Here is a 27,538-nt window from a genome sequence, read left to right on the forward strand (position 1 = left end):
CTATCTATCTATCTATCTATCTATCTATCTATCTATCTATCTATCTATCTATCTGTCTGTCTTTCTGTCTGTCTGTCTGTTTGTCGTCTGTCTGTCTGTCTGTTTGTCGTCTGTCTGTTTGTCGTCTGTCTGTCTGTATCTATCGGTATAATTTTTAATACAATAATTAATAAATTTATAATACAAACAATAACTTAATCTATATACAATAATACATAATACAACTAAGGATGTTTATGAAATTAGCCAGTGTTTAAATGAATTTTCTTATTGTGTTATTACAGATGAAATTAGATGACAGTGACAATCCTATGGAATTTAAAGGAGATCTGGTGCTTATGAGATACTGGTGATAAATCGTGAATGTAGAAGTGTGTTCATTGGTTGAAACGTAAAATAGTTTTTACAATTTGTACATTTTAGTAAATTTTATTGTGTTTATAATTTTCTGTAAAAATATAGAAAACAATAAAAATTATAAATATTAAAAAAGTGAGATATTTGTAAATTCATCAGTGGAGTTAATATATATTATGGTTATTATTATCTTAAGGTATGTACTTTAAATGGATACAGTTTCGTAGATGAAGCCATTTCAAGTCTTTAATATCTTTTTTAAGTAGTTTACATGAACATAATTTTTTTCGATTAAGCCAGACAACGAAAATCCTAAAAATGGTATTAATAATTTTTATATATACGTCTTTTATATATGATTACCAAGTTTTTTATTCTTAAAAATGAATGCCCCCCTATTATGGTTTACAACTCAACTCTTTTTTAGTTGAAATTTTGCTATTTGGAATTATCGATAACAACTTAAAATCTTAAGTTGAAATTTTTGGAAAAAAAATTACAACTTATCAAAAGCTGTTGTAACAAATTACAACTTAAAAAATACAATTCAATTTTATTTAATTTTCTTAAATTTCATTAATCACTGATTTCGAACGAATTTAAAATAAAAAGATGTTCAATACTTTTGTCATCTACAAAAAATTTTTTATTTATTTTGTGGTACTTTTTAGGTTGGCAACATCAACACACTTACAACTGAAATTAGTTGTAATTCATAATACCAAAAATAAAGTTGAGTTGTTTTAAAGTTAAGTTGTTTCAATTTCAACTCTACTGAGTTGAGTTGTAAACCATAATAAAGGGCATAAGTTTTTTATCAATAAATTGCTCAAATATAAATGATGAAAACAAAAATATTTACATTTTAAATTTAAGATATTAAAATCTATATTCAGAAAAGCACAAACTGTAGAAAGTTTTAAATTTCGTGAGATCAGTTATAATATTTAAAGTTGGCCTGATAATTTTGACTGAATCTTAAATTCGCTTCATCTTTAAATGATTGTATTGATTATAAAATAATAGTTTTATTAAATTTAACATCTTAATATGTGTTAATATTTACTTGCTATTCAATTACTATTAATAATACCTTAAAACTGCCACCTATCATACTGTTATAAAATATACTGAAATAATTGTTTTTTATTTTTTTATATTATCCTTTTAAAGTAAAGATTTTCGTTATCAATTTTACGTAATTTTGACAATTACAGACAGTAATAGTCCATTTAAACTAAAATTGAACAAAATAAATGCATTTATGTAAATGCAACACAAAATCTAATCAAATATTCATTAAGTTTTAATGGATTTTAATCCAAAAAGAAATATATATTTTTTTTTGTATTTTACTAAATAATGCAATTGTGTAAACGAAACAAAAAAGTTAATGAAATATACTTTGCAATTCTATTAAAAATGAAACAATGTGTAGTGCAAACTAAAAGCTATAAAAGATGTAAGGTGAAATTTAGTATTTATTAGAAATTAACTTACGTGTCTTTTGTGTAACATCGAATAATTTGGCCACCAAGTATCGATTGTTGGGTGGTCCTTTTGCCAAGAACAATGAGCCGCGATCTGCATGTGTTAGTAGACCAACATTGACTAGAATTTTATGACATAACACATCGATATCCAATTCATTGGCAACATCACGTATTAACTCCATAAAAAGTTCACCTTCATCCAATTCCATTAAGTGGCGACGATTGTCCAATACTGAATGACTGCTACTCGATGCTGAAGATAAGGAACGATTTTTCTACAAACAGAACAAAAAAGTAAGAAAAAGAAGTAATAAAAAAGTTTTGCAAATTAGTAGACTGAAATATTTCGAATTGATTGTTACAATAAATTGTTTGTATTGTATGTATTTAAAGTTAATTTTATTAAAAAGTTTCCACAAAAAAATAATATAATACCCGCTGTAGTTAAAGTCTTTAAAGCCCTTAAGGGAATTGCATAATGAAAATAAAATACAAGGATTATATTATTTTTATTTCAACATGTATTTTCTCTTCACTTTTTTAGTTCTTTTTTTTTTTTGCTATCCGATGTTTATAAGGCAAATAATAATATTATTATTGTCATGCCCATTTTTTTACGTACATCTGTATTGTTCACTTACTAAAAACTTTATGTTGTTGGTGTTATGAACATACAAATACAAAGAACAAGCGTTTAACTTTTTTATTTTGGCAACATGCAAAATACCAATTTACTACTAAAGTCTCTCTGGGGGTATACTAAACAAAAAAATTATACAGACTTTTATATAAAAAAAGTAATGGAAAATTTATGTATGCATTACATACTACGAATATACATAATAAGTAATATAATTTTAAAGAGTTATAAACATTTTAATTTTTAGAAACATTTTATTTAAATCTTGTTTGTTGAATTTTAAACCAATTATCGTAGCCCATACAGCCCCAAATTAAAGTATTCTTAATTTCACGCACAAAACTAAAACGTTGGACTTTTTATGGATATAATTACATTAATCACTTTATTTAGACGTATATCGATAATTTTTTATGAAAATTAGAAAAAAGTGTTCTTGAAGGATATCGTAGTACTGTATCTGTGAACTCAAAATCGAGAAAAATGTAATAAAAAATCTTAGGACACCGCGGTCTAGCATACATCAAAGTGTTAAACAATTACTCTCAATAACTTGATGCCATGAAAAAATTCTAAATCGAAGCGTAGCTCAATCGCTTAGAAAAGATCTTTGGTCTCTGGGTAACAAATTTGTTGACAAATTTATTAATTTTATTCAGCTTAAAAGTATGCATTAACATTCCATAAAAATTTTGTATGTAGATAATACTAATATTTTTGCTTTATATAAGTAGGTAAAAATGGTTTTTCATTCCTATTTAACATGAGTGGCTTTTCTTTGTTATTGTTGTTAATGTGTACTTATTTTATATGTTTGTATTAAGTGCACAACAAAATAAAAGCAAAGCCACAACAAAAATGTTGTAAACAAAATTGTAGGACACAACATATAAACAATATTTTTAAATGGTTCTGTAGCACGCAATTTTAACATTTAGGAATACAAATTATAAATATGTAACAATATATAAAATGTTCTATTACTAACATCCTCTGCAGAGCTGTAAATTTCTGAATTGTTTCGAAAAAATTATAAAATATATCGATCCCTTTTTGCACAAAAGACGTAACTGACAAAAACTAAGTTTTACAGGAGAGCATTTTTTTTAATTATCTTCGAAGTAGGTCATAGCATTATTCCAAAACTCCGTTAATAAATATTATTACATTTAAAATATGGGATATACAGGCGTTATAACCGATTTTTTTGTTGCTTACGTCTTTTTCCCCGAGACAAATTTGTATGATATAAACAATGTTGAGGCGGTTACGTCTAAATTCTCTATCTAAAAAAATATTGTGTATATCTTTATATATTTTGTATAAATCTGAAATTTAAGAGTGTAATAAATATTTCTCTATAAAATTTTAAGATCATCTAGCGAAGTCTGTTTGTCAGTATTTTTGTTGAAAACCGGATAGATTCCAAACGTTATGAGCTACAGTGCTGAAATTCTTTAAAAATGCATAATCATGACAAATATTGTTTTGTGTTAATAATGGGCAAAATCGGTTCATGATTTGCAAATATGTTGTTTATGTAGCAATCGCTATAAAATGTTAAAGAAGTCGGTTATATATACCTGTAAATTAAAATAAAATAAATTATGTTGGGAAGTATGGCAGATATCAGGCAATATTTGACCCTAGCCTCCATATGTGGACCCTGTAAGACAATGATTTTATGATCTGTTTCTGAACTGTCTTAAAAATATCATTATAGCAACGAAATTTTATGTATAATACAGCAAATAAGTTTACAGTTAATAAATCTTTAAAAATTAAGAAAGTATGATGAAATTTTGCAAAAAAACATTTGTCTTCAAAACTCATCAAGCGTTTAAATTCTATAGACCACGATCCACAATTTACCAAATACCTTATTAAAGGCTATATTCTGAAAATCTGTATTCTGGTTGTACAATTCGGTTCATATCGAATAAATAAGTAAATTCAGGGACTATTGATTCATTAAGAGTTCATATACATGTCCGCCTTCTGAAATCCACAGATTTACAACCAAATATATGAGTTGGTTAAATGGTAATAATATTGCAATGGCAATTACATGAATTTATTACAATTATACTCAGATATGTGGCATTTCATTCACAAACAAATTTAATACGTTAATTTGTTCAAAAATTTTCTATGATTTTAATAAGTTTTTAAAGAAAATTTAGACGTAACCGACATCTTGCTGTTACAAAATTCATAAACAGAAAATAAATGTGTACCTACATCTTTTTTAATTTTCTTGTAAAATTGAAACCATTGGATCTATAGCAATGAAATTTTCCGAGATGATGCTAAAAGACCGAAATTATCAATTTCTATAAAAAAAGAAAATCAAGTCGCTTACGTCCATTTTGTAAAAAGGGCTCGATATGTTTTATTTTCATATTAATTTTTTAAAGTATGTATAACCTTATTAAATTATTTTGAGATCACTCATACGTATTGTATAACGATGGAGAAAATTATCAGTAAAATATTTTTAAATTTTGGTAATGAGTATTGTATGTAATATATGTAGTAAATGCATACATTACATGGTAATGAGTGGTCGTTATGAATAACATTAATTTTTTTAATAGGATTTGTAGCCAAGTGTATATAGCATAAGTCTAATAAGGAATTAGTTTGTGGTTTTAACACCAGTCGATGTTAGATGTTTTTTTAAAGAAATATTGATATTTGCGTAGAATGATAAAATAACTTGTTCATGGGGCATTGAGTGTGAGAATAGACCAGTAAAGATAAAAAATAAATATAAAGTCAGTATTAAATCCGGAAAAATCGGGTAAGCACATTTGTAACTGCTGTATTGTATTGTATGTAATTAAATTCAGTATTGATAAAAATATATCAATTTAAATAATCAATCCTTAAATGATTCATTCTGCAAATTAAATTAAAAGTTTATTTTTTGGAACGCGTTTATTATTTTCGTATGCATACTATATGTACTTATTTATATGAATAATTACGGTACTTGTATATGCTTCAATTTTAAAGGGATGATAAAATACATTGTTAAGATTTTATCAACAATATTAAATTCAAAATACTTAATAAAATTGCACTACGAAATGAAAATAACTAAAACATGAAGAAAAGTAATTTAAAAACATAAACTAAGCAATATGTTTTGTTTCTAATGTCTAAATAAAACGCAACATTTCAATTAGTTTAAAAAAACATTTTTAAGTTTTGAATAGGTTAGAATTAAATAAATATAAATTGTATATCATTTAAAATTGAGGATGATAGCAAAAAAGTATGATAAGTTGAATTTGTCATTATATGTGAAACATGATATTTACGCTTTTTCTGTCGTATGCTGCCATAATATGTTTCAGAAAAGAGTTCTTAAAGGACACTCCTTTCAAACAGAAAAGGTTAACATCGAATCTTCTATTTGTTAGTTGATAATTTTCGGACATATCTAGAGAATTTGGAAGAAAATATTTAAATAGACAGACGGATATCGCTAAATCGACATCACTAACTATAATCAATTTAATATACATATGTATGTATGAAGACTTCACGCGTTATTTGTGAAATTGTATTTCAGCAGCACTAATATTGACGTAATTATTTTGTTAAAATTTCAACTCTTTTATATCTAGGACCAAAACACCAATTTTAAGCAGAATTTTTAATAGTACAAAAACTGTTGAACATATTTCAAATCTGAATTCTACAGGAAAATTTAAGATATAAAAACATAATTTGAAAGAATTTGTATGCATTATAAATACATACGAGCAATACGTTTAGGATTCAGGGAAAACTTACATTGAAAAGTAATGAGTTAAAATGCTGATAAAACCTCTTTTTACTACATCTTCATTAGCATTTTAAGACATTATTTTAACACGGTGATGTCATTGGAGACATGTACTTTTACTTTTGTTATTTATAAAACACAATTCTAAACATGCAATTAAATAAAATGTGCAAACAAAATGACAAAGCCGAAAATAAAGTATTTCTATATCAGATTAATAGAAAGACATTACTCTAGTACTTTAAAGTAATGCAGTAAGTAGTAGTCATTGAAAAATAAATGGTTATGGAAGTACAACCCATTACAGAGTTTTTGCTGGGTTTTTAACTTATTATTTTAACACGGTGATGACATTCAAGTTAAGTACTTACAAAGGGAGTTAAGGAAGTAATTGCAATTTCCTTATAAAGAAGTTGTTGAGAAAGTCGTTTTGTTTTTAATAATAAATTGATGCCAGAGAGAATACGAATCAGGGAATTCGGTTTGTTAGTTAAATGCACCATTGCTCAAATAATTGCAAATTTAATTTAATTTTGTTTCCTTTTTTCTAAAACATAATTCTTAACGCGCAATAAAATAAAATGTGCAAAAAAATACAAACCCGAAAAAGTATTTCTATATATGATTAAAAGACGTCACTAAATTACTTCAAAGTAATGCAGTTGGTAAGTACTAGTCATTGAAAAGTAAGTGTTTATGTAAAAAACGTCTATTTTGAAAAAAATAGGGGAAAGAAAAAAATTGAAAAAAAATTATTCCTTAGTTTAAAAATACATTTTTTTATAAATATCACACTCGCATCCCATTATGGGAGTATAAAGCCCTTCAAGGAAATTGAAAAATCTTTTTTAAAGAAAAAAGAGACCATTAAAAAAATTAAAAAAAAATATATTTTTTTTATTTTTAAAACATTAAAAGAAAAAAATGGAAATAATGAAGAAAAAGCTATCTGAACTCCTTTGGACAATTTTTATTAGGACCATTAGCTTAAAAGTTACACTCATTTGAATAAAACTCTGTATGACCGTAATGTCCAACTTTGACCCCCTCTAAGTCCGGCAGTTCTTCACCGATAGTGCTGAGATGTTGTGTCGGACCTACTATTCCATAGTACTAACGTTGTCAAATTTCGTTAAAATCGATTTTCTGGATTGGGTCATTGTCATGAAATTCCTAACATGTAGAGGGAAGCAATTGTTATTTTGTTGTAATTACGAACAGAATGATTATATACCTTTTTCAGAAGATGAATTATTTAAAAATGCACATTCCCATATGCATCTAATACGCTTTAAAATTTCTCATTAATTTGTCTTAATTTGGTAGTTAATTAGGGAAACTATTTTATGATATTTGTAAATACGTAAAACATTTTCTACACTCTACTATACCTATTAAGCTGACATTTTCTTTATTTTAATTTTGTCTGAACTATTTATATTTAAATGCACAATGGCACGCAACTTCATAAAGACACACGCATTAAAAAAAAATATATATATCAAGTAAAGTTGAAAAAAAAAACATAATGTGGCCGCCTCCATATCGAAGAACAAACACTTTTTTGCACAAGAGGCGGGGTAATATAAAATAGTAGATTGCGTGTTTACTAATACTGTCAATAAATTGTTTTTCTCTTATTATTTTTATTATTTCCATTTTCAAGGAACAGGGATAATATTTCATAGTATGGATTTTACTTAAGTGTTGTGTATATGTGCATATTTATGTATAAAAAATAAATATAATTTAAATAAATGTCACATACAGACACTTACAAAAATAGAAAAATATAAATTGAATTTTATGTTAAAAATAAAAAAAAGATTTAATAGATAAACTAAATGTTAAGTATTACTCATTTACATATGTATACCCAGCAAAAATAAAATGAACTACTTTCGAAAGAATAACATTTATCACTACTACAAAGGTAGCAATATGTGAAGTTGTTAATCTTCTGTGGAAGTGATGGTTACTGACTTCCAAAGTAGCGAAGATAATCTATTTTTGTTTAAAATTTAAGGTATATTTGTATACCCTACACCTCTTAAGTAGGGTCCGTCAGTGCACGTAAACTTTTATATGTAATCAAACTACAGGTCGCAATTTTGTAGATAATTTAAATTTGGTACATGATCTTCTATTGTCCCAAGGACGAACCCCATTAAAAATGGTTAAGATCGTTCCATTATTTCTCCTAGCTCTTGTACAACTGAACCCGCGAATAGGGCTTGTAACCAAACCACAGATTGCAATTTTGGAGATAATTCAATGAAATTTGGCACATGACCTTCTATTTTAGAGACGAAGCCTATAGAAAATGGCTTATATCGGTCTATTACTTCACTAGTCCCCATACATCTGAACCCGCCGAATAGGGCTTTTAAGTTCATAATTATGTTTAATATACTCGTATCTCGACAAAAATCTGCAAAACCATGTTCTATACTAGCCTTGATGACCCTCATGAATTTTATAATTATCTGACCCCTTTAAAAAGTCTTTTCAAAATTTGACTTTAAGTATATCTGTGGCAAGTTACAATTCAACTTAAATGTTTTATTATGAAATTTTATTTTTGTAACAGATGTAGGACATTATATGGTCGGCATCGCCCGAATATAATGTCTTACTTGTTTTGTATTGAAATTTTTTTAATTATAACCATTTAATTTTAGAGTTGATTGATAAAGGCATGTAATTATTTATATATTTACTTAAGTCAAATTAGTTATATTCTATAATACTACAATACGGATATAAAAAGCTTATTTGTATTTATTTTTGTGCTTTATTTGTAATCTTCAACTTCTTGAAAAAAATCTATTGGATTTTTAAGTGGACTCAGGTGCAAAACTTATGTACTTTACTTAAAAAAACATAAAAAATATTAAATAATCCACGAAAGCAATAAATAACAAATAATCATGTCCTTCAAGCGTGTGTATGTAAAAAAAAAACATTTGTATGTATGTATATAAGATGTTATTGCAAAATTGCAGTTTACACATTATAAATGTTGTGCTTTCACATCCGTTTCCGCTATTCGCTTACATACATATGCAGATACAGAAATATATAAAAAGGACTATTATATTTTTAGTGCTTCCTTTATTATAACACTTTTACTATTGTTGTTTTTGTTATGCATGCAAACACGTCAAACACACCTGAAATGTCAGTGTGAAGTAGTACATTCTTATTTATTTATTTTCTTTACGTATGAATTGTTCTATTTTTTTCTGTATTTTTATTGTTTGTTAAAACCTGTGTGCATGTGTATACATTCATTCTATTGTAAATTTATACTATTTTTATATTGTTTTGTTTTATCTATAAAATATATATTTTTCCCATTTCACTCGTTTATTGTTTATTGTAAAAAAACAAAACCACAAAAAAGTTTAAACATTTTCTCATTCAGATCTTTAAGTTAAAATTTCATTTTAAAATTATTATTTTTTATAATTTATTGCTTTACTTCCTTAGAAATTTATTTGTTGACAAGAAACTGGTATTTTATTTTCTTTTTTGAGTATGAACTGAGAAATAGTTAACTAATAATAAAAATATAATCGAAATAATTCGGAGAAATTACATTTATTATAAAAACTTTAGGCGAAATCACTTTTCGTAGTAAATATTCAGGGTTTGTTTATGTAGTATAAATGATTTCCTAAGAAGCATATCGTTATTGTTACATATATATTCCTTTATATGTATATTTATTCGATTTAAGTTTACTTTAATATACGATCTCAGCCAAAAATAATAGACAAATCTGAAACTTGAAAAACTATATAAAAAGAGACTTTAATATAACACATGTTTTGTTGCACATAGGCATTTAAAAATAATTTCGATTAGACTCCTTAGGGTTTAAAATATATTTAGAATCAATTCTTTAAAATTTATGTTAGATTTATATATATTGTGATAAAAAGTAATGCAAGTTCCACAATATTTTGTAGAGGGCATTTATAGTGTAGTATACGAATAACTTCCAACAAAAAAGTTATATGTTAAACAAGTTGGAAAGTATAGTCGGGCATGACCGACCATAAAAAACCCTACACCATGAGTATATTTTAAATTTTTTTTATTATCTTGAAAATTGCGACCTGTACCTTGCGCACATAGTTTACATGGACAGCAAGCCGGACATACGGACGGACATGTCTTAATCGACTCAAAAAATGATTTTGAATCGATCAGTATACTTAAAGGCATTGGACCAATATTTTTGTGTGTTACAAACATCAGCACAAATGTATAGTGGTGTAGGGTATAAAACCCGTTTTTTACTACTTATTGTGATAACATTGGAGACAAGTACTAATCACGCTCACTTACAAATCTTTAATTAAATAGGTACTTACAAATTGGGAGTACATAGATTGCTTTGTTTTAAAAACAAAAATTTGCTAACACAAAAAACGAACGAACGGTAATCTTGTCCATTAGTCTGCTGTCTTAATAACAGCATCACTTCATAGTTATTTTATTGATCGTTAAAAATGGTTTTCACACAGACACACCATTTTCTTTCTATGTGTGTAAAAAACAGTTGATAATGTGTAATTCAATAAAATGTGCATATAAAGCGGCAAAACTCAAAATAAAGTACTTACATATCTGATTAAATGAAAGTATCTAGCCATTGAAATGTAAGTGGTTATTTAACAACAAGTCATTACCAATTTTTTTTCTGGACTAATATTAGTTTAAAAATGCATTATTTTAGAGACCCGGAAACTACACCGCAAGAAAAGAATTTTCAAAGAAGTGAAAAAGAAGTAGAATTTTTTCCATGAATGTACTGAAAAAAACCTGGAGAGTTATGATTTTCGCACATGCTTGTCATTTAATTCAAAATTCACCACTGCTAAAGTCATTCTCAAGAAGTGTTTTGTATGTTATTTCTTTGAAAGTAATTAGGAAGCGAAATACAACTAATATCGTTTAAATAATATTTATATACATAAATAAAGGAATTACACATATTTTCTAATATTTTAACCCATAGGTCTTGGGAAATTGATATTCAGTGACAGGCGAATCTGAAGTAATCTTAGAAAAATTTATTGAAGTTATCATTTTCATAAATAAATAGAAAATACCATTTTAATTATAGTGTATCAAATATATGAATAATACATACAACAAAAATTGAATGTTTACAATTGAATTTTTTTATTTAAAACGTTTTCTTAATTTATGGTTTTGTGTATTTCACCGCAATTCAAATTGACATTTTTTTAATTTCTTTTAATAGAATGCAGTAGAGGAAAGTATAAATCATATTTTCTGTCTTTTGTAAAATATTCTTATTTCTTTTTATTTTGTCGTTCAGTCTTTTCTTGTTGAGATTTTGACAAATTGGTATTTAATAATTAAATTTTAATCGAAGGACATTTAATGTTTTAAAAATAGCATATATAAACTAAAATGTAAATGCATTTGTTTTTTTTTCAAAATAGACGACAACATAGTGAGGAAGTAAATAAGTAATAAAAGAATTGTAGGTGGAAATTCCGTGCAATTGTTATTTGTAAAATTTAATTAAACGACCATAAACAGTAAAAAGAAAATTTTGCAATATTTTTTTTTAAATTATTTAAAAACACGTACCGAAGAAAGCACATCCAAAATTTCGGAATTTGAAATTTTTATTTACCTATTTTAATAATTATTAGGAAATTATCTTTTGAAATTATGTTAAGGCTCTAAGATTTCTTAACAATTTTAATGATAAAAAGTCTCGTATAATAATATAATATTGCATAAATCATATAAATTGTATATGGATTAAACATATATAATATATGTTATATATATATATATATATAATTATATATATATATATATATAATATATATATAATATATATATATATATATATATATATATATATATATTATATATATATATATATATATTATATATATATATATATATATATATATATATATATAAATATATATATATATATATATATATATATATCATATATAATATATATATATATTATATAAATATATATAATATATATATATATATAATATATATATATATATATATATATATATATAATATATATATATATATATATATATACAATAACTCCGGTACATCTAATACTGCTACAAAAAAAATTCCGAAAAAAATGCGTGTTATTGTTTCCGGTTTAAACTATAAAATTAAACGTAAAATTACCAGAAGACCTCCAAAACGACAAATCACTAAAGAAAATAGAAAAATTTTTAAAGTCATTATATCAAAACCGTTTTTTCGAAGACCCAACTATAATGTTATACATGTCGGATAAGGGAGATTATTTTGATGAAATTGTGTAGTTGCATTTCGCTTTGTGAAATTTAATAATGATTAAATAAAATTATAAAATTAATGAATCAATTAAAAATTAATAATTTATAAAATTTTAAGGTCAATAACTAAAGGTGGGATTTTGAAAAGGATTTTATGTGAAATCCTTTTCTAAATGTTTTGAAAATTTTTCAACGAGTTCAAGAGTTCATACATACAAATGAACTATCGCATAACTGTTGCTGAAGAACTTCTTCTGAAAAATACTTAAGCTATACCAGCAAAACAAAACTTCCAAAGAAGATAAAAAGAAGTCGAATTTTCTCCATGGAAGTACTGAAAAAACTTGAAGAAGTGATGATTTTAACACAGGCTTGTCATAAGAGGGATGTCATTTTTATTAAATTCCAAATTTGCTACTTTAAAAGTCATTCTCAAGAAGTAATTTTTATGCTCATTTTTGGAAGTTATTCGGAAGTGAAATTTTATTATTATAGAATACAACTAATTTGACTTAAATAATATTAACATTAATTAAATTAATGAAACAGGAGCCCAAAAATAAAATGTTTATCTCATAAAAAAAGTAATAACTATTTTCGCATCTTCGGAAAGTCATTGAACAACACTTTCACAGAAGGTAAAAAAAATCATTAATTGTTACTTTTGAAGTAGGGAAAAATGTTATTCTTTTAAAAGATCTTACAATTGTGTCATAAAAATATTCAGATATGTGTAATAACCGTGTCAACTTATAATTTTCATCTTAAAAAACTGTCAGAAATGTTGGTTTTTTTCTTTATATTAAAAAACTTTCTATATTTGAAATTTTCTTTCAAATATATAAGTAAAAATAAAGTTTTTTTTGCCACAAATTAAAAGAAATAAAGAAACAAATTTCCAAAGAAAACTAATAACTTACGACAGTTTAACAAAAGTATTAATTAAATGAACAACCAAAAATTTTGTTTAACTTGAGGATACTTTTAAAAGTATCGGATAGGCGGATGAATGAATATGAAATCTGTGTTTTTATGTGGCAACAATGTAACATGCAACTTAAACATGTATACATACATACTAAGTGTCATATTCATTATACAACATGTAAAACGAAAAAAAACAAACTTTTAACGAAGGATTAAATGAAAATCACGTAAAAAGTTTATTGTTTTTCACAAATGTTATTGCAGTGTTGCAATACATATAGAAGGGAGGAGTAGTGTTGCTGGTGTCAATACTAATCATACGTATTGCACGTAGCAGTGGAATTTAAAAAAAAGAGAACAACTTTATATTTCTTTTATATAATATCTATAGTAAAAAACGATAAATGAACTAAGTCGACTTATCCTTATTTTCTATTACTTGAAACGACAACTTCTCTAACAAATGTTGAAAAGATTTACAAAAAAATGCATATCATGTTAAATTCTTTGATTTTTCTAGAAATTATATTTACCGAGTTACACTGATATTACTTGTGATCAGCGATGTGTGTATGTATAAATTCTTCGTTTTGTATTTTTCTCCGTTTTGGTATTTTAAAAACATGTATTGCATTGCAACAAGCGTTATAAAGTAATTTGGCTTTGAGTTTTAATTGTTGGCGTTGAGTTAAAGTTTTTATTATATTATTTGTTAATTTTTCATTTTAAAAATCTGTTGTTTACAGTAGTAGTGGTTTGCAATATCATTAAATATTTAATAGATTAATCTAAATTTGAAAAAAAACTTGGAGTAGTAGGTATTTACGCTTTTTTTAACTTTGGCTGTGTGAGACATGCCCTTACTTCAAAAACAATGAAATTATATTTTAAGTTTCTAACGTTAAAGTACAACATAATTTTATTTTTAGAAGTTGATCGGTGCTAAAAAATATTTTGCAAAATTATGAATATTTTGCTTTATACTATTTAAGTTTTGAAGCAGAGAGGGAAAACTATTTTGTGAATTCTCCAGATGGCAAACTAAGTTCTGCATTATAATCGAAGGGATTAATGTCGAAGTGATTAACGTGAACACCTGTCATGATTGGGCTATTTCATGATGGTCTTTCTCAACCATTAGAAGAGCTGATATAACGGAGACCAATGTGCTTCTTTCGCGCAGGTGGAAAATTACATATATGGAGTTTCCGGTCCAGTATACATGCACTTTGCTCAAGTGAACGTATACTGGACCGTATCACTCCCGTTTACAACCACGCAGGTGAGTCGACAACAGCACCTAGAGACGCAACTGGTAGACCGATGTAGGAATCCATCAAATAAGCCGAAGACTTTGTTCTTACTAACAGAGAACACATTATTGTAAATCCGGTATGAACAGAGATATCTTTTTAAACATACCAGGATATAAGAAAAATTTAATGGTATCACTTGTATATGATACAACATCTGATACACTCATTCTATATATAATGGCTGACAAGACCTCTTCATTCATCCTGTATTATATACATTTAACTCTTTTCCACCGTATAGTTCCACACTTACTCCTCTATAGGGTATCTATTGTCATTTGGCAACTTATATGGCCACTCGTAGTATCAGATTATGTGTTTCTCTAGTTTGACCCTATATCAAAGTATTCCATGGAATGTCCGAGGAGTGGATTGGCATCACCAGTTTAAAGCCCTGGCAGACTAGAGGTACTGGTAGCACCCAGAATTGAAATCACACCAAGATGGGGTCTTACACCAACGTAACATGCCCCCGGGCGAACAAACACATAAATATTCAAATGTATGTCCTAATATAATCTGAGGTTATGTTTATAATATACCTACATGATTTCTAGTCTAGTCGAAAAGAAAAGCAAACTTTTAAGCCACCTTTCATAAAATTAATTAATAAAATTTTATTTCAAAAGTTTCTTTAACATTTCTAACACCTTTTTTAAGTTTTAAGTCAACAACAAAATAAATGTATAATATTAATTTATATACATAGTTCCATTCTTTAAGTTTATATATTTATTTAGTAAATATTGTTAAATTAATTTCTCAATGTCAAACACAAGTTGAAATAAAGATTCAGACAGTTTCTTGCCACATTATAAAATGAGTAAAAAAAACTATTTGTTAAAAATGTATCAAGAAAAACTTAAGCTGTGTAAATAAATGAATTATATATAGAAATTCTTTGTCTACAAATGATTAAGCAAACATTTATTTGATTGAGTTTTGCCAGAACAAGGCACAATTTGAATGTAGTTTCTAACAAAAAAGTAGGATTTTTAACATTTGTATGGAAATGATATGTTTTCATTTACTTAAAGTTGATATATTGTTGACTAAGTACACTTATGAAAAGGAATAAAGAAAATAGAACGTAACTTTTTTAATATATCTTTGGCTAAAGGACGTTAGCAATAGGCTCTAATTTGGGACTAAAACGATTAAAATCTAATAAACAGTTAAGAAAATATACGATGTCGTAGTTAATGCTTGTTGAAAAAAATTAACTTTAAACCTTAATAAAATCTAAACAGTTATGAATTTGTAGGAAGGATAAGATCTAAAACCTGTTCGAAAAAATTCAAAATGCCCCTATAATATTTTTTTCAGAATAGATTTAACAAATACGCATAGAAATTTCGAAAGTGTTGTCAAAAACATTTATAACATAAATCAAAATGCGATAATTGCCATTCTATTTGTAACACATCGAAATATTGAATCTAAGATAATATAGCCATGCTGGTCCATCTGTCAATCTGTTGGAAGTTATCACAAACTTTGTGTTTTAAGAAAACTACTATATCCAATTTAGTAGTTGTCCAAACTCCTATATAGGATATATTTCGGAAATCGCGTTCATATTCACATAAATATCGATATATTTATATACTCAACAAAATCCTTAATGTAACGTTTCATAAAGGTTACATAATTTTAAGTTTTAATGGCATATATTTGTATATGATTAGAAAAAGTCAAATATATTCCTTCTACTTTTATATAAAAAATTATTTCTAAACTCACCTGAATCGGCGACGAAGACATCCATTGTTGAAATAGATCAGACGTAACCGAAGGTCTTTTCAATGGTTGCTTACGATTTTCGATAAATTCATGCAGTCGTGCCAAAGCTTCCGGTGGTGCACGTTCCAGTAACCATTTTTCAAATGCTTCAGGTTTCTCTTCAAACAAACGTGCCACTTCATCAACATCTTGAGCAGAAGCCTCACGCTGTTGTTTTGTAACACTTTTAATAGAGGGACTCGAACAGCTGATGGGTGAACTTAATGCTGTTGCTGTACCCATTATATTGCTGCTGTTGCTATTACCACCACCACCACAGGTTCTTGTAGGTGAAGGTGTTGATGATGGTGACGCAGTGACTATGGTTTCTGGTGAAACGAAATCTTTATCGGTTTGTAAGGCGGGCTTTGTAATTTGATTTGCTGTTGTGATTAAAGTAGTGGAACAGGCAGATGTATTGGTATCATAAGAAACTAATGTTTGACTAGGAGTTGTTGCCGGTGATTGACTTGTGGGCGTTGGACTTTTAATACCCACAGTTGACATTTTGTTGGTTAATGTTGTTGTTATTGTTGCTCCTGCCAAATATTGTTCGTCTTTGGTTATTGTTGGTATTTGTATTTTATTGATTTTTGTTGAAGAACCATTGGTAAGTGAACCAGTTGCTGCTGCTGTTAATGTTTCAGACGTTGTATCCGTTACTGAGTGACAGGTTTCATTGTTATTTTTTATTGATTTAGCACTTTGTAGTGCGTTTGTTTGTGTCGTTGACACATCTGTCATTATGTTCTATGTACCAGCAGCAGTACAAGGATATTTTGAGGAGACCAGCTCTTCTTCTTATACTTGTTTTGTTCATAGACATTTACGCAAAAACTAATGTTTGGTATACAACAAAAAAATCATTTAAAAACAATCAACCTCTACAAAATTTAGCCATAATCAATCAAAAATTACTACAACAACATAAACATGCCATTTAGCACAGAAGACCTTTTTTGCTTTTCGTTACAATAATTAAATAAATAAACGAAAATTTTACTTTCTTTGCTTTTCCTCTCTCGTTAGCTGATAAATTTGTATAAACGTTAATGCTCTTTTTTCTCTACTTTTTATACTGTTTGTTTGAGTTGCTGTGGTCTTACTTGGTTGTTGCCGGTTGGTGTTGTTGGTATGATAGTTGTATAAATATTTGTTGTGATTACATTATAGATTACCTGTGGCTTTGTAATTGATGACTGTTGACTGGTTTTCTGTTTTATTTTATTATTGTTGCTAAATTTCGCAGTAATTTCCATCGGATAATGTGCTCATAAAAAATGTGCAATATTTCGATATTCGTACATCATTGTTAAGTTGTTTTAGCCTTTTTAATGTAAAGCTTTCCTTTTTGTTTTACTTTATTATATTCTTAACAAATAAATAAATATTATGTTTCTTTGTGTTTACTTTTCTAGATTTTGTTATTTTGTTTGTCTCTTTTTTTTAGCAAACAATCACTTGTTTTTATTTGATATTAAGTTTATACGTTCAACTCTTACTGTTTTTAAATTCTGTTTAGATTGGTTGTATTCAGTTTAGTTTGGTTTCAGTTGAGTTTTTTGGTTGGTTGTATGGTTTTCTTATTTGGTTGCCAAGTATTTTGTGTCTAAGTTATTATATATTGAGCTGGGCTAAGAGGCATCCTTGTAGTGCTTAACATGCAGCTACTAATAAATAAACCACCATCTGAAAGTATAATGAAATATAATAATTCATTGGTTACTTTATGTACTAAACAAATAAATTAAATTTAAGTATATCAAAAAGTTTATCAATTACTCCGTACAACTAAAACCATTAATTTATGTTGTATGGGAAATATTTTTGTTAAAAAAATGAAGTATTCTTTTGCAAAAGCTTAAAGTATTTATTGATGTATAAAGTGAAACGATAAAGGTATTGAAGCTTAAATAGGTATAACTTTATAATTTATGTATTTTAAATGTTGTACTTAAGTAGCAGTAATCCGGATATTGAACTTTTAAAATCTAATGCTGTTTAAATTGAATATTTTAAATATTTATAATTTTTATTTTAAATTGGAGGCCGTATAATTGCTCATATTTCATATGAATGTTATAAGTGTTAGTATTGTGAAAATCAATATCCTAATAACCATACCAGTGTCCTTTAGGAAATAAAATTTATTCAAATATAAATTTTAGCATTACAAAGAAATTTAAAATTTTCTCGAGAATTGAATATTTATATATTTGTCGGAAATCTTAGTTGCGATATATTAGGAATTCTATTTAACGTCCTTTTCTTAAATTTTCTTGTTTATGAAATTTGGCTAATTTTTTGTCAACAACTTAATTAATTCCCTGTTTGTAACCGATAATAATTACAATAATTAGAAGATGCAAAGTAAAATAACTAGTCGATTGTACTATGATTTCATCAAGTTTGAACACTATATAGTTTAGTTTTTTCATTGAAGCGAAACAACTTATTTAACTACTTATATGTAAGCGAACGTGGTACATCCCAGCTAAATCTTTACTTACCCGGTAGGCAAGTAATATTGGAAAAAAGTGTAAGTAGTTACTTACACTGGCCAAAAAATAAGTGGTTTTGCAGTTATATTTATTAATGTTATTGATAATGACCACTTATTACCAAGTAAAGTATGAAAAAAATACATAATCTACAATACTTATTACCAAAATTTGAAAATATTTAACTGGGATGCTAATAAGGCTCAGACGTGTTAAATAGCTTGTAACTTATTATATTTCAATTTAAGCTTTCTAGGTATGCTTTTTAAAATCAAAATATGATTTTATTTCTACCCAGTAAGAAATTTTAATGCAATGCTTAAATTTACTTACACAATAGCATTTTAAGTCATTGTTTTAACACGGTGATGTCATTGGAGGCAAGTATTTACCTTGTCATTGTAAATCTCATTAAAAAACTTATACAGCTTCTATATCTTTACTGAAAGATGACTAATGAATAAGAAAGTATTTATATAACATATTATTAGTAAGACCTTATTAGACTACACCTATGTAATCTCGACGATATCTAGTAGTCATTGAAAAGTATGTTGTTAGGTAAGTAATTACAATTGAAAGCTATTACCCAGTTTTTGCTGGGTATTTTTCTGAAAATGATTTCCTATATACAATTTTAAATGCTTTCATAAGAAACTCTTACTTTTATTTTTAAAGATTTTAAATTCGTTTTTATTACACATTGTGCATGTGCATAAAAACTTAAACAAATTATATTCATTTTAAGTAAACTATTGTTTTGTGTCAGCGATAACAAAACTTCTTTAACAGCTTGTAAAAACAATTCCTGCCATAAAAACCAAAACTGTTATCTGGAGAAATAAAATTGTAAACTGAAAACAAAAACTATATTGTTGTGTTAAAAGTGGAAACAAATAATACTTGTAGAGAGTAGATATTAGACAGGCTCAATAGAAAAAGATACTACATAAATGGTTCGAAAAATGTTTATTTTGAAATTGAAAAACAGGGAAAATATTAACTTTGGAAAATTTGTATTATATAAAAGAAATCGGGTTAATTTTATTTCATGTAACCTTTGAACCGATCTAATGTATTTTTGTTTGCATTCACTAGATAGTTTATATTGTGTGTAAAATGTTATACGGCTTTGCGTGTTTAAGACATGAGGATTTATTAGCAATTTTAAAAATGCTTCAAATATTTTTGTGTTTTTATGTAGTATACATATGTAAGTATGATAGGGAATGATTGTTATAGAAATTTTGATATGCATTCTATTTGTAACAAATGCATATATTGCAAGAGAGGAATATTGGATATGTGGTATATGAATGTGTTTGCATAGTAGTCATATTTATTTAAAATATTTTTATACTAAGGATACCTTTATACCTAACAAGTATTTAACAAAAAAGACTTAAAGTAAATTTTTGGGATTTTGTTATCTTACATGTATTTTGTAATTACAAAAATTACGAAATAAATTATGAAAGCATTCTAAATTGATCACTTAAAGAAATATGTATTGTTTTAAATTAATAGAATTTGCAATTTTTATCAAAGTTCAAAAAGAACTTTAGATTCCCATTATATGCCTGACTTTTTTACGCCCACTTTTTATGACACAATGCTAGACATATAAAAACATGACATAGTCTCTGCTAACATCATGATTTCTAATTTCAATTTCACGTTTTTAATGAAAACTTTTTGAATTGCCATTTCAATAAGTAAAATATTGATTTATAATGTGCAATTATTTAAAAATCAGACAATTGATATTTTTTCGGAAATAACTCTAGTTAATATTTTTATTAGTTGCCATGTCCCTTTTGCACCTTGTTTTTGTAAAGCTAAGGATAATCAACAGGTCAACAAAAAATCAAATTAAAAAGTCAAAACGTATAATTCTGCCACATATCATGTGAAAATGAATACAACACAGTTCAGTGGAATCTTATGAAAGTGCTACTAATTTGAACAGAAAATGTCTATTTAAATACATTTTTGGGTTTGCTACAGAAATGTTACAGTGACGCTAAAATGTTAAACATAAAGTTTGGGCCATCTAAAATTAAAAAACAAATATGAATGTAGAGTCGGACATTTTCGACTATATGATACCCTACAAGAGTCAGTATGTTAAAAAAGTGGATAATTTTAAAAAATAAAGCATTTAATTTGTTCTTTAACCGTATTGTGTAATATTTTTACGTATTATTGACAAAGAAAAGAGATTTTCTACAAGAGGGCTCATAGGGGAGTAAGGGTAAACATGGGTCTATCTTCATAAATTTTGGTAGTGGAATTCAATTCTACCTGAAATTTATTTATGTAAATTTTAATCGTTTTATTATAAATTATAAGTGAATTTTGACCTTCAAGACATTTTCTGAAGGAGAGTTTGTATAGAGACTAGGCTCAAATGAGGCCCGATCACTATAAAAATTAGTAGTGTCATTTATCGTTCTATAAAACTAAGTTTTGCAGATTTTTGTTGACATAATAGAACATTTAACGTAATTGTGAGCTTAAAGACCCGATTCGGCGGGTACAGTTTTATGGCGACTAGGCGAAATAGTGGACCGATTTCAATTATTTTCATAGCTAAATTGACTCAGAAAGTGATTCTGAGCAGATTGGTATCAGCACAAACGCATAATACCCTCCCCACTATAGTGGTGTAGGGTATAATGAGCCGAATTACTTTAAAAAAGGGTTATATTAAATGTCTGTAGGAAGAAAAAAGATATATTAAGATACCACAAATGTTAAGAATTTCGTTTCGAAAATTTTATAAAAATTACTTTAAAATATTTAATTTTTTTATAAACTTTAACTTTTCCTTTATACCCAGAACCCGTAAAGATGTTTTCAATATTTATTTTTATAAATAGCTTAAAGTCAAAAAAAATGTTATTATTATTTTAATGATTTAGCAAGAATTTTTTTGCATAAATAAACTAAACAATAACATCAACCGAAATAAGAACGAACCCCTTTTTTCAATAACACATTTAGTTAACTATTGAATCTATTATTTTTTATTTTATAGTGTAGAAATTTATGAATTGAAGGAGTTTGTTATGCGATAAAAAGATATTTATTTTTTTTTTTAAGTAGCCTTTGGCTAAAGAACTGTTATAATCATTAAATTCTTATAATTTTCAATAAGAAATAAAATCTATTCAACTGAATGTATAGTAAAGAAGGAATATGTAAGTATATTTGTTAACAGATATCGAAAAATTTACGATTTTAACTATTTTTAATAGGATTTATCACTGAGTATGTGCACGACCTATAGCATGCGCACAAAGTTTTCATGGACTCACAGACAGACTGACAGACAGACAGACGGACGGACATAGATTAGTGATTATGAGCAGAATGGTATACTTCACGGTGGACGGTATAGGACCAATATTTACTACCCACTATAGTATTCTTGAGTGTAAAAACTGATTAACTCTATTAATAAATTCAATGATCTTTTTACATAAGTTCTTTTAATATTAAATATAATTATATAAAATCAATATTTTATAAAATAAAATGATATGACTTCTAGAGACGTTTTTTGTCGTCAACAAAGTTAACATATGCTATGTATGTACATTTTTAGTTTAAAACTATAGTTTCAAACTATATATAGTGATATTTTAATGTATGAGTATATGTTTGTAAATATATTTACATAAAATCATATATTTCCCCTTTTCAATATCATAAATTTATTCATAACGTCTCACACTAAAATAATTATTATCAAATAGTTTAGCAGTTTTTTCCCACTTGGGAATGTATATGTTTATACCTATTACTTAACACTTATAATAAAGTATTATGTTGTTGTACCTCGACTATGGCATACTCAATGACATCTTAATCAGACAGGTACAATCTGTTGGGTTGAGCTATAAATAAGCAGTTTCTTAAAAGGAAAATATGCATGTACTTACACCGCACACTATAACAATAGTATAACTCAAAAAATTTCCTTTTGTAAAATTCGGTTTGAATGATTTATAAAACTTTACTTTTAAACAAATCCTGAGATTTGAAAAAAATTTTACCAGATTGTATTTAATAAGTTTCTCAGTTAAATTTTAACTTAATTAAAACAAAACATAAATGTATGAATATATATCATGAATTTTAATTTATCATATATTTTGTGGTTCCCATTTTATAAAAGTCGAATTTTGAGTTATGACAGTATTGTAGTAAAAGGGGAATATGTCTGATAATGTTATAAGTGGTTATGTATACTTTGAATATACACATGTATGTGGTTGATATATTGTGGTATTTATTCTTAATAATAAATAAGTCATTTGTTTGTTACGTAACATTTTAGTGAAATCATATGAGATTTGATTACGCATTAAAAACACAGTCTATCAATGAAAAAACTTTTTCAATAATTTTCATTAATCCTAGTATTATTTGATGTGCTGGTCGTATTACCCATCAATTTTCGACATTTTAATATTTTAGTGATCGTATAGTCCAATTTAAGATGTTTTAACAATATTTAAAATTTATAGTTTTTTAATCAGATTAATATATTTCAAAGGAGGAACAATATAAAACATAGAAACAACCTTGTTCAGAAGCCTTTAGATAGGAATTGCAGACTTCAAAACAATGTGTATATAATATATATTTTTCCAAAAAATGAAATTCTTATCAAATTGTGTAGGCCTATGTAATTAAAGTAAAATGCTTTTGAATATACATTATACTGTTTAAGCACTTCTTATTAAGTACCTTAAGTATTCAATCAGACATTCATACATTTCATACAATTACCATTATGTTGTCACTTATACATAATTACAAGATTAATATACATTTTCAAGAGTAAACGTGTTGTGTGTGTGCCTAATAGTCTGTTGTTTATATTCATATACTATATATATTAGAATACTGCATTTAAGGATTTTTCATTAAACATAGAATAATAGAGAATTTGAATGTTGTTTTAGAAATATATAGTTTGACATGAGTTATATATAAACATAAATTTTCATCGGATTTTGTATATAAAATTAAGTTTCTTTTTCTTATAAATGAAAAATTAAGTTAATTAAAATTGAGCATTAAAATTTGCTACTTTATTATAATTTTTCAACCACAAAGCAAAAATAGATTGCCATATATAAAATTTAAAGTTTAAAAAAAAGTTTAAAAAAATCAAATTTATTTTTATGTTTTTTCTTGTAAAAAAATAATTTTCACGTATTTAGTGCATTAAAATGCATTGTTTGAAAGGTATTAACACCCTTACATACATACATATATACATACATACATACATACATACATACATACATACATACATACATACATGCATACATACATACATACATGCATACATACATACATACATACATACATACATACATACATACATACATACATACATACATACATACATACATACATACATACATACATACATATATACATACATACATACATACATACATACATACATACATACATACATACAAACATACATACATATAATATACATACACAATTTAAAGATTAATTTATTTTCAATATCTGTAATTGACATGAACTTAGAAGATATTTATATAAATGTTATACCTAATTTGCTTAAGGATAAATATTTGGAAGTGTTCTAGGATTATTGAAGTAAATATTTTAATGAGGTAGAATTAAAAAGAAGTATTACTTATAAATAGCAATACATTTATATAAATTGAAAATTAATGAATGGTTTTAATAGGTTACAATTTATTGCAAACTTAACATAGATTATTTCATAATTATCATTGGATTTAATAAACCATTAAAATTGTTAATTAATTTACAATTAACTGTTTACTTAGAAAATTTAAGTATATGGAAACTAACTCTGATAAAGTCCATAACAAATTTTTCTGATTTTCAATACCAGACTGCTTAAAACAAATATTGAATTAATATTTCGGCGAATTTGATTGTTTTCTTTTGTTCAGACAGAGGAACATGCTAAATTGATTACGAATTTAATACAGGTATTAGATAAACGAGTTTTCTTTATCATCCAGAGAAATTCTAAAAAAGGACACAGTCAATATTCACAACTTCTGTAAAATTATATTTGGGGCACAAGTATGCAGTCACGAGGACGATTGTTTACGTTTTCATTGTTGGCCTATATATGAGCAATGACAATAATCAAATAAACTAATAAAATTTTTGAACATACATTAATAAGCAAATTTTTACATCTGGTCTCACATATTGTAATAATCATTAATTTATTTGGCAAACGACAAAACTGGTCTAAGATTTTAGTTTTTAAAAAATTTAATGGGTTATAAAATTTTTATTGACGTATGAGTTATAAATAAATTGTAATAATAATTTCACATACGTCTAGATTTTAAAATAAATAATTCATGTGTGTGTGTGAACATATGGGGTTACGTGTGACATTATATGAATTGATTTAAAACTTATGCAAGACCGCCACAAGTCAAAATATTTTTCATTATGTGGTTTATGACGTTTTTGTCATTATGAGGCTTCTATAAATTCGCTAGTATTGAATTTATAGAATTATAAAATGAATTTATTTGCTGAATTTACAGTTCAAATTTTATTTAAAAAGTGAACAGCCAATAATAATAAATATATTTTTAACAGTACAATTTTTAGTTATATAATATTAACTTTATGACATTGTTATTATCATTTGTTCAAAATCCTTTATGCAAATAATTTATTGGTATTTTAATTCCCATGAGTTCACTACATAAACTTCAAACAAAGAAAAGATATTAAGTTATATTTACTTTTTATTATTTTACGAATAAAGGAGTTCCAGTACATTTTTTTCGTTCTTTAAAAATTTTTAGCGTTTCCTTTTTTTATCCCATAATAAGCACTTATTTACAATTGCTTTTATAAGCTGATTTATTAACAATTTTTTTAAAGAGAATTGAAAAAAATAAATCTTATTTGTGACTAAAAAATAAATAGTAAAGCAAAAGAAAGAACAAAAACAAAATAATAAAAATTATTAAATTCTAGTATAAAAATTACTACAACTACAACATTTCCTGTTGTATTATAGAAATTTTCAATTAAATTTTTTAACACAATATACTTCGATTTTAGAATTTCTTAAAAATTATTTTATTAATTTTTACATTAATTTTGTTTTCTGTATTAATAAGAAATGGTGTAGATAGCTACTTGAAGTAGTAAGTGATGACATTTGTAACAATTTCCAGCAAATAAATTATTTTCTAAACATATTTATGCATTTGTCTGTGTCACCTTGACGTAAAGATTAAACTAAAATGAAATTTTTTTTAATGTTAGCAAACCGTATACTAAAGTGATTTACAACCGAACCTTACTTAACACTATATCAGCGAAATGTTAACTAAACCAGGACTAAAAAAGATATAAAACTAAGTCTAAACAGAACTTTCGTTTATAAATTATCTAACAGTTTAAAAAGTCACTCTAAGGTTTTCTGTTTAAAACATTTAAATTTTAAACAAGTTTTTCCAGCACTAAGCTTCACATATAAACTTATTTGAAAAAAAGTTTTTGTTTTAATCTTAATTGGATTCACAACAAACTTAATTTGTTTTATACCTTTAAATTGTATTTCAGATATACACATTTTACTGAAGTCAGGTTAAGCTGCTTATAAAAACACATTAACACATAAAGAAATTTTTCACAATGAAATCACTGCGTCAAAATTTAATAATCAAATACATAAATAAAAAGTCTTTAAAGCACGAGCACATTTATACTGCTGCCATGAAAACCGCGTGCTTTTATTTAATTTGTTTAGAATTATTTAGAAAATGTGCTAAAATTTGTGTACTACATTTTAATTGTAATGTTATGTGGTTAGCATTATTTTGTTCTTGCTGTGTTGTGTCAATTATAAACATTTTTTTAATTAATTTGAGTGTTAAGTTTAATCAACAACTATATACATATGTATATGAATTATTTAACAGGTGGTTTATTGTTCTACAATTTCACTTATAACTTAGTTGAGACATTTTTAATAGTCAACAGGGAGTTTAACTATTTACCTTACACGAACGTTGGTAGCTTTATGGAATTTAAAGTTTTTAATAGATGATTATATTTGACTTGTTTCACTTATAAAAATGAAAAATATTTTAATATAATAAATTAAAATGTCATAGTCTGGTCATAGTCTAGTCATAGTCTAGTCATAGTCTAGTCATAGTCTAGTCATAGTCTAGTCATAGTCTAGTCATAGTCTAGTCATAGTCTAGTCATAGTCTAGTCATAGTCTAGTCATAGTCTAGTCATAGTCTAGTCATAGTCTAGTCATAGTCTAGTCATAGTCTAGTCATAGTCTAGTCATAGTCTAGTCATAGTCTAGTCATA

The 27,538-nt window shown here is 26.3% G+C and overlaps 1 protein-coding gene across 1 annotated transcript in view; it reads right to left on the reverse strand.

Annotated features, from left to right (window-relative positions):
• Nucleotides 1-27,538, reverse strand: part of LOC111677550 (cGMP-specific 3',5'-cyclic phosphodiesterase) — a 62,442-nt gene that overhangs the window by 20,589 nt on the left and 14,315 nt on the right. The window contains exons 2-3 of the mRNA XM_046950360.1: nt 16,605-18,332; nt 1,858-2,125 (exon numbers count right to left, since the gene is read on the reverse strand). Of these exons, the coding sequence (XP_046806316.1) occupies nt 1,858-2,125; nt 16,605-17,387 (1,051 nt within the window). The 5' untranslated portion in view covers nt 17,388-18,332. The remainder of the gene's footprint in view (nt 1-1,857; nt 2,126-16,604; nt 18,333-27,538) is intronic.

Source organism: Lucilia cuprina, chromosome 4 (genome assembly GCF_022045245.1).
Source record: "Lucilia cuprina isolate Lc7/37 chromosome 4, ASM2204524v1, whole genome shotgun sequence".
In the NCBI taxonomy this organism is placed as follows: domain Eukaryota; kingdom Metazoa; phylum Arthropoda; class Insecta; order Diptera; family Calliphoridae; genus Lucilia; species Lucilia cuprina.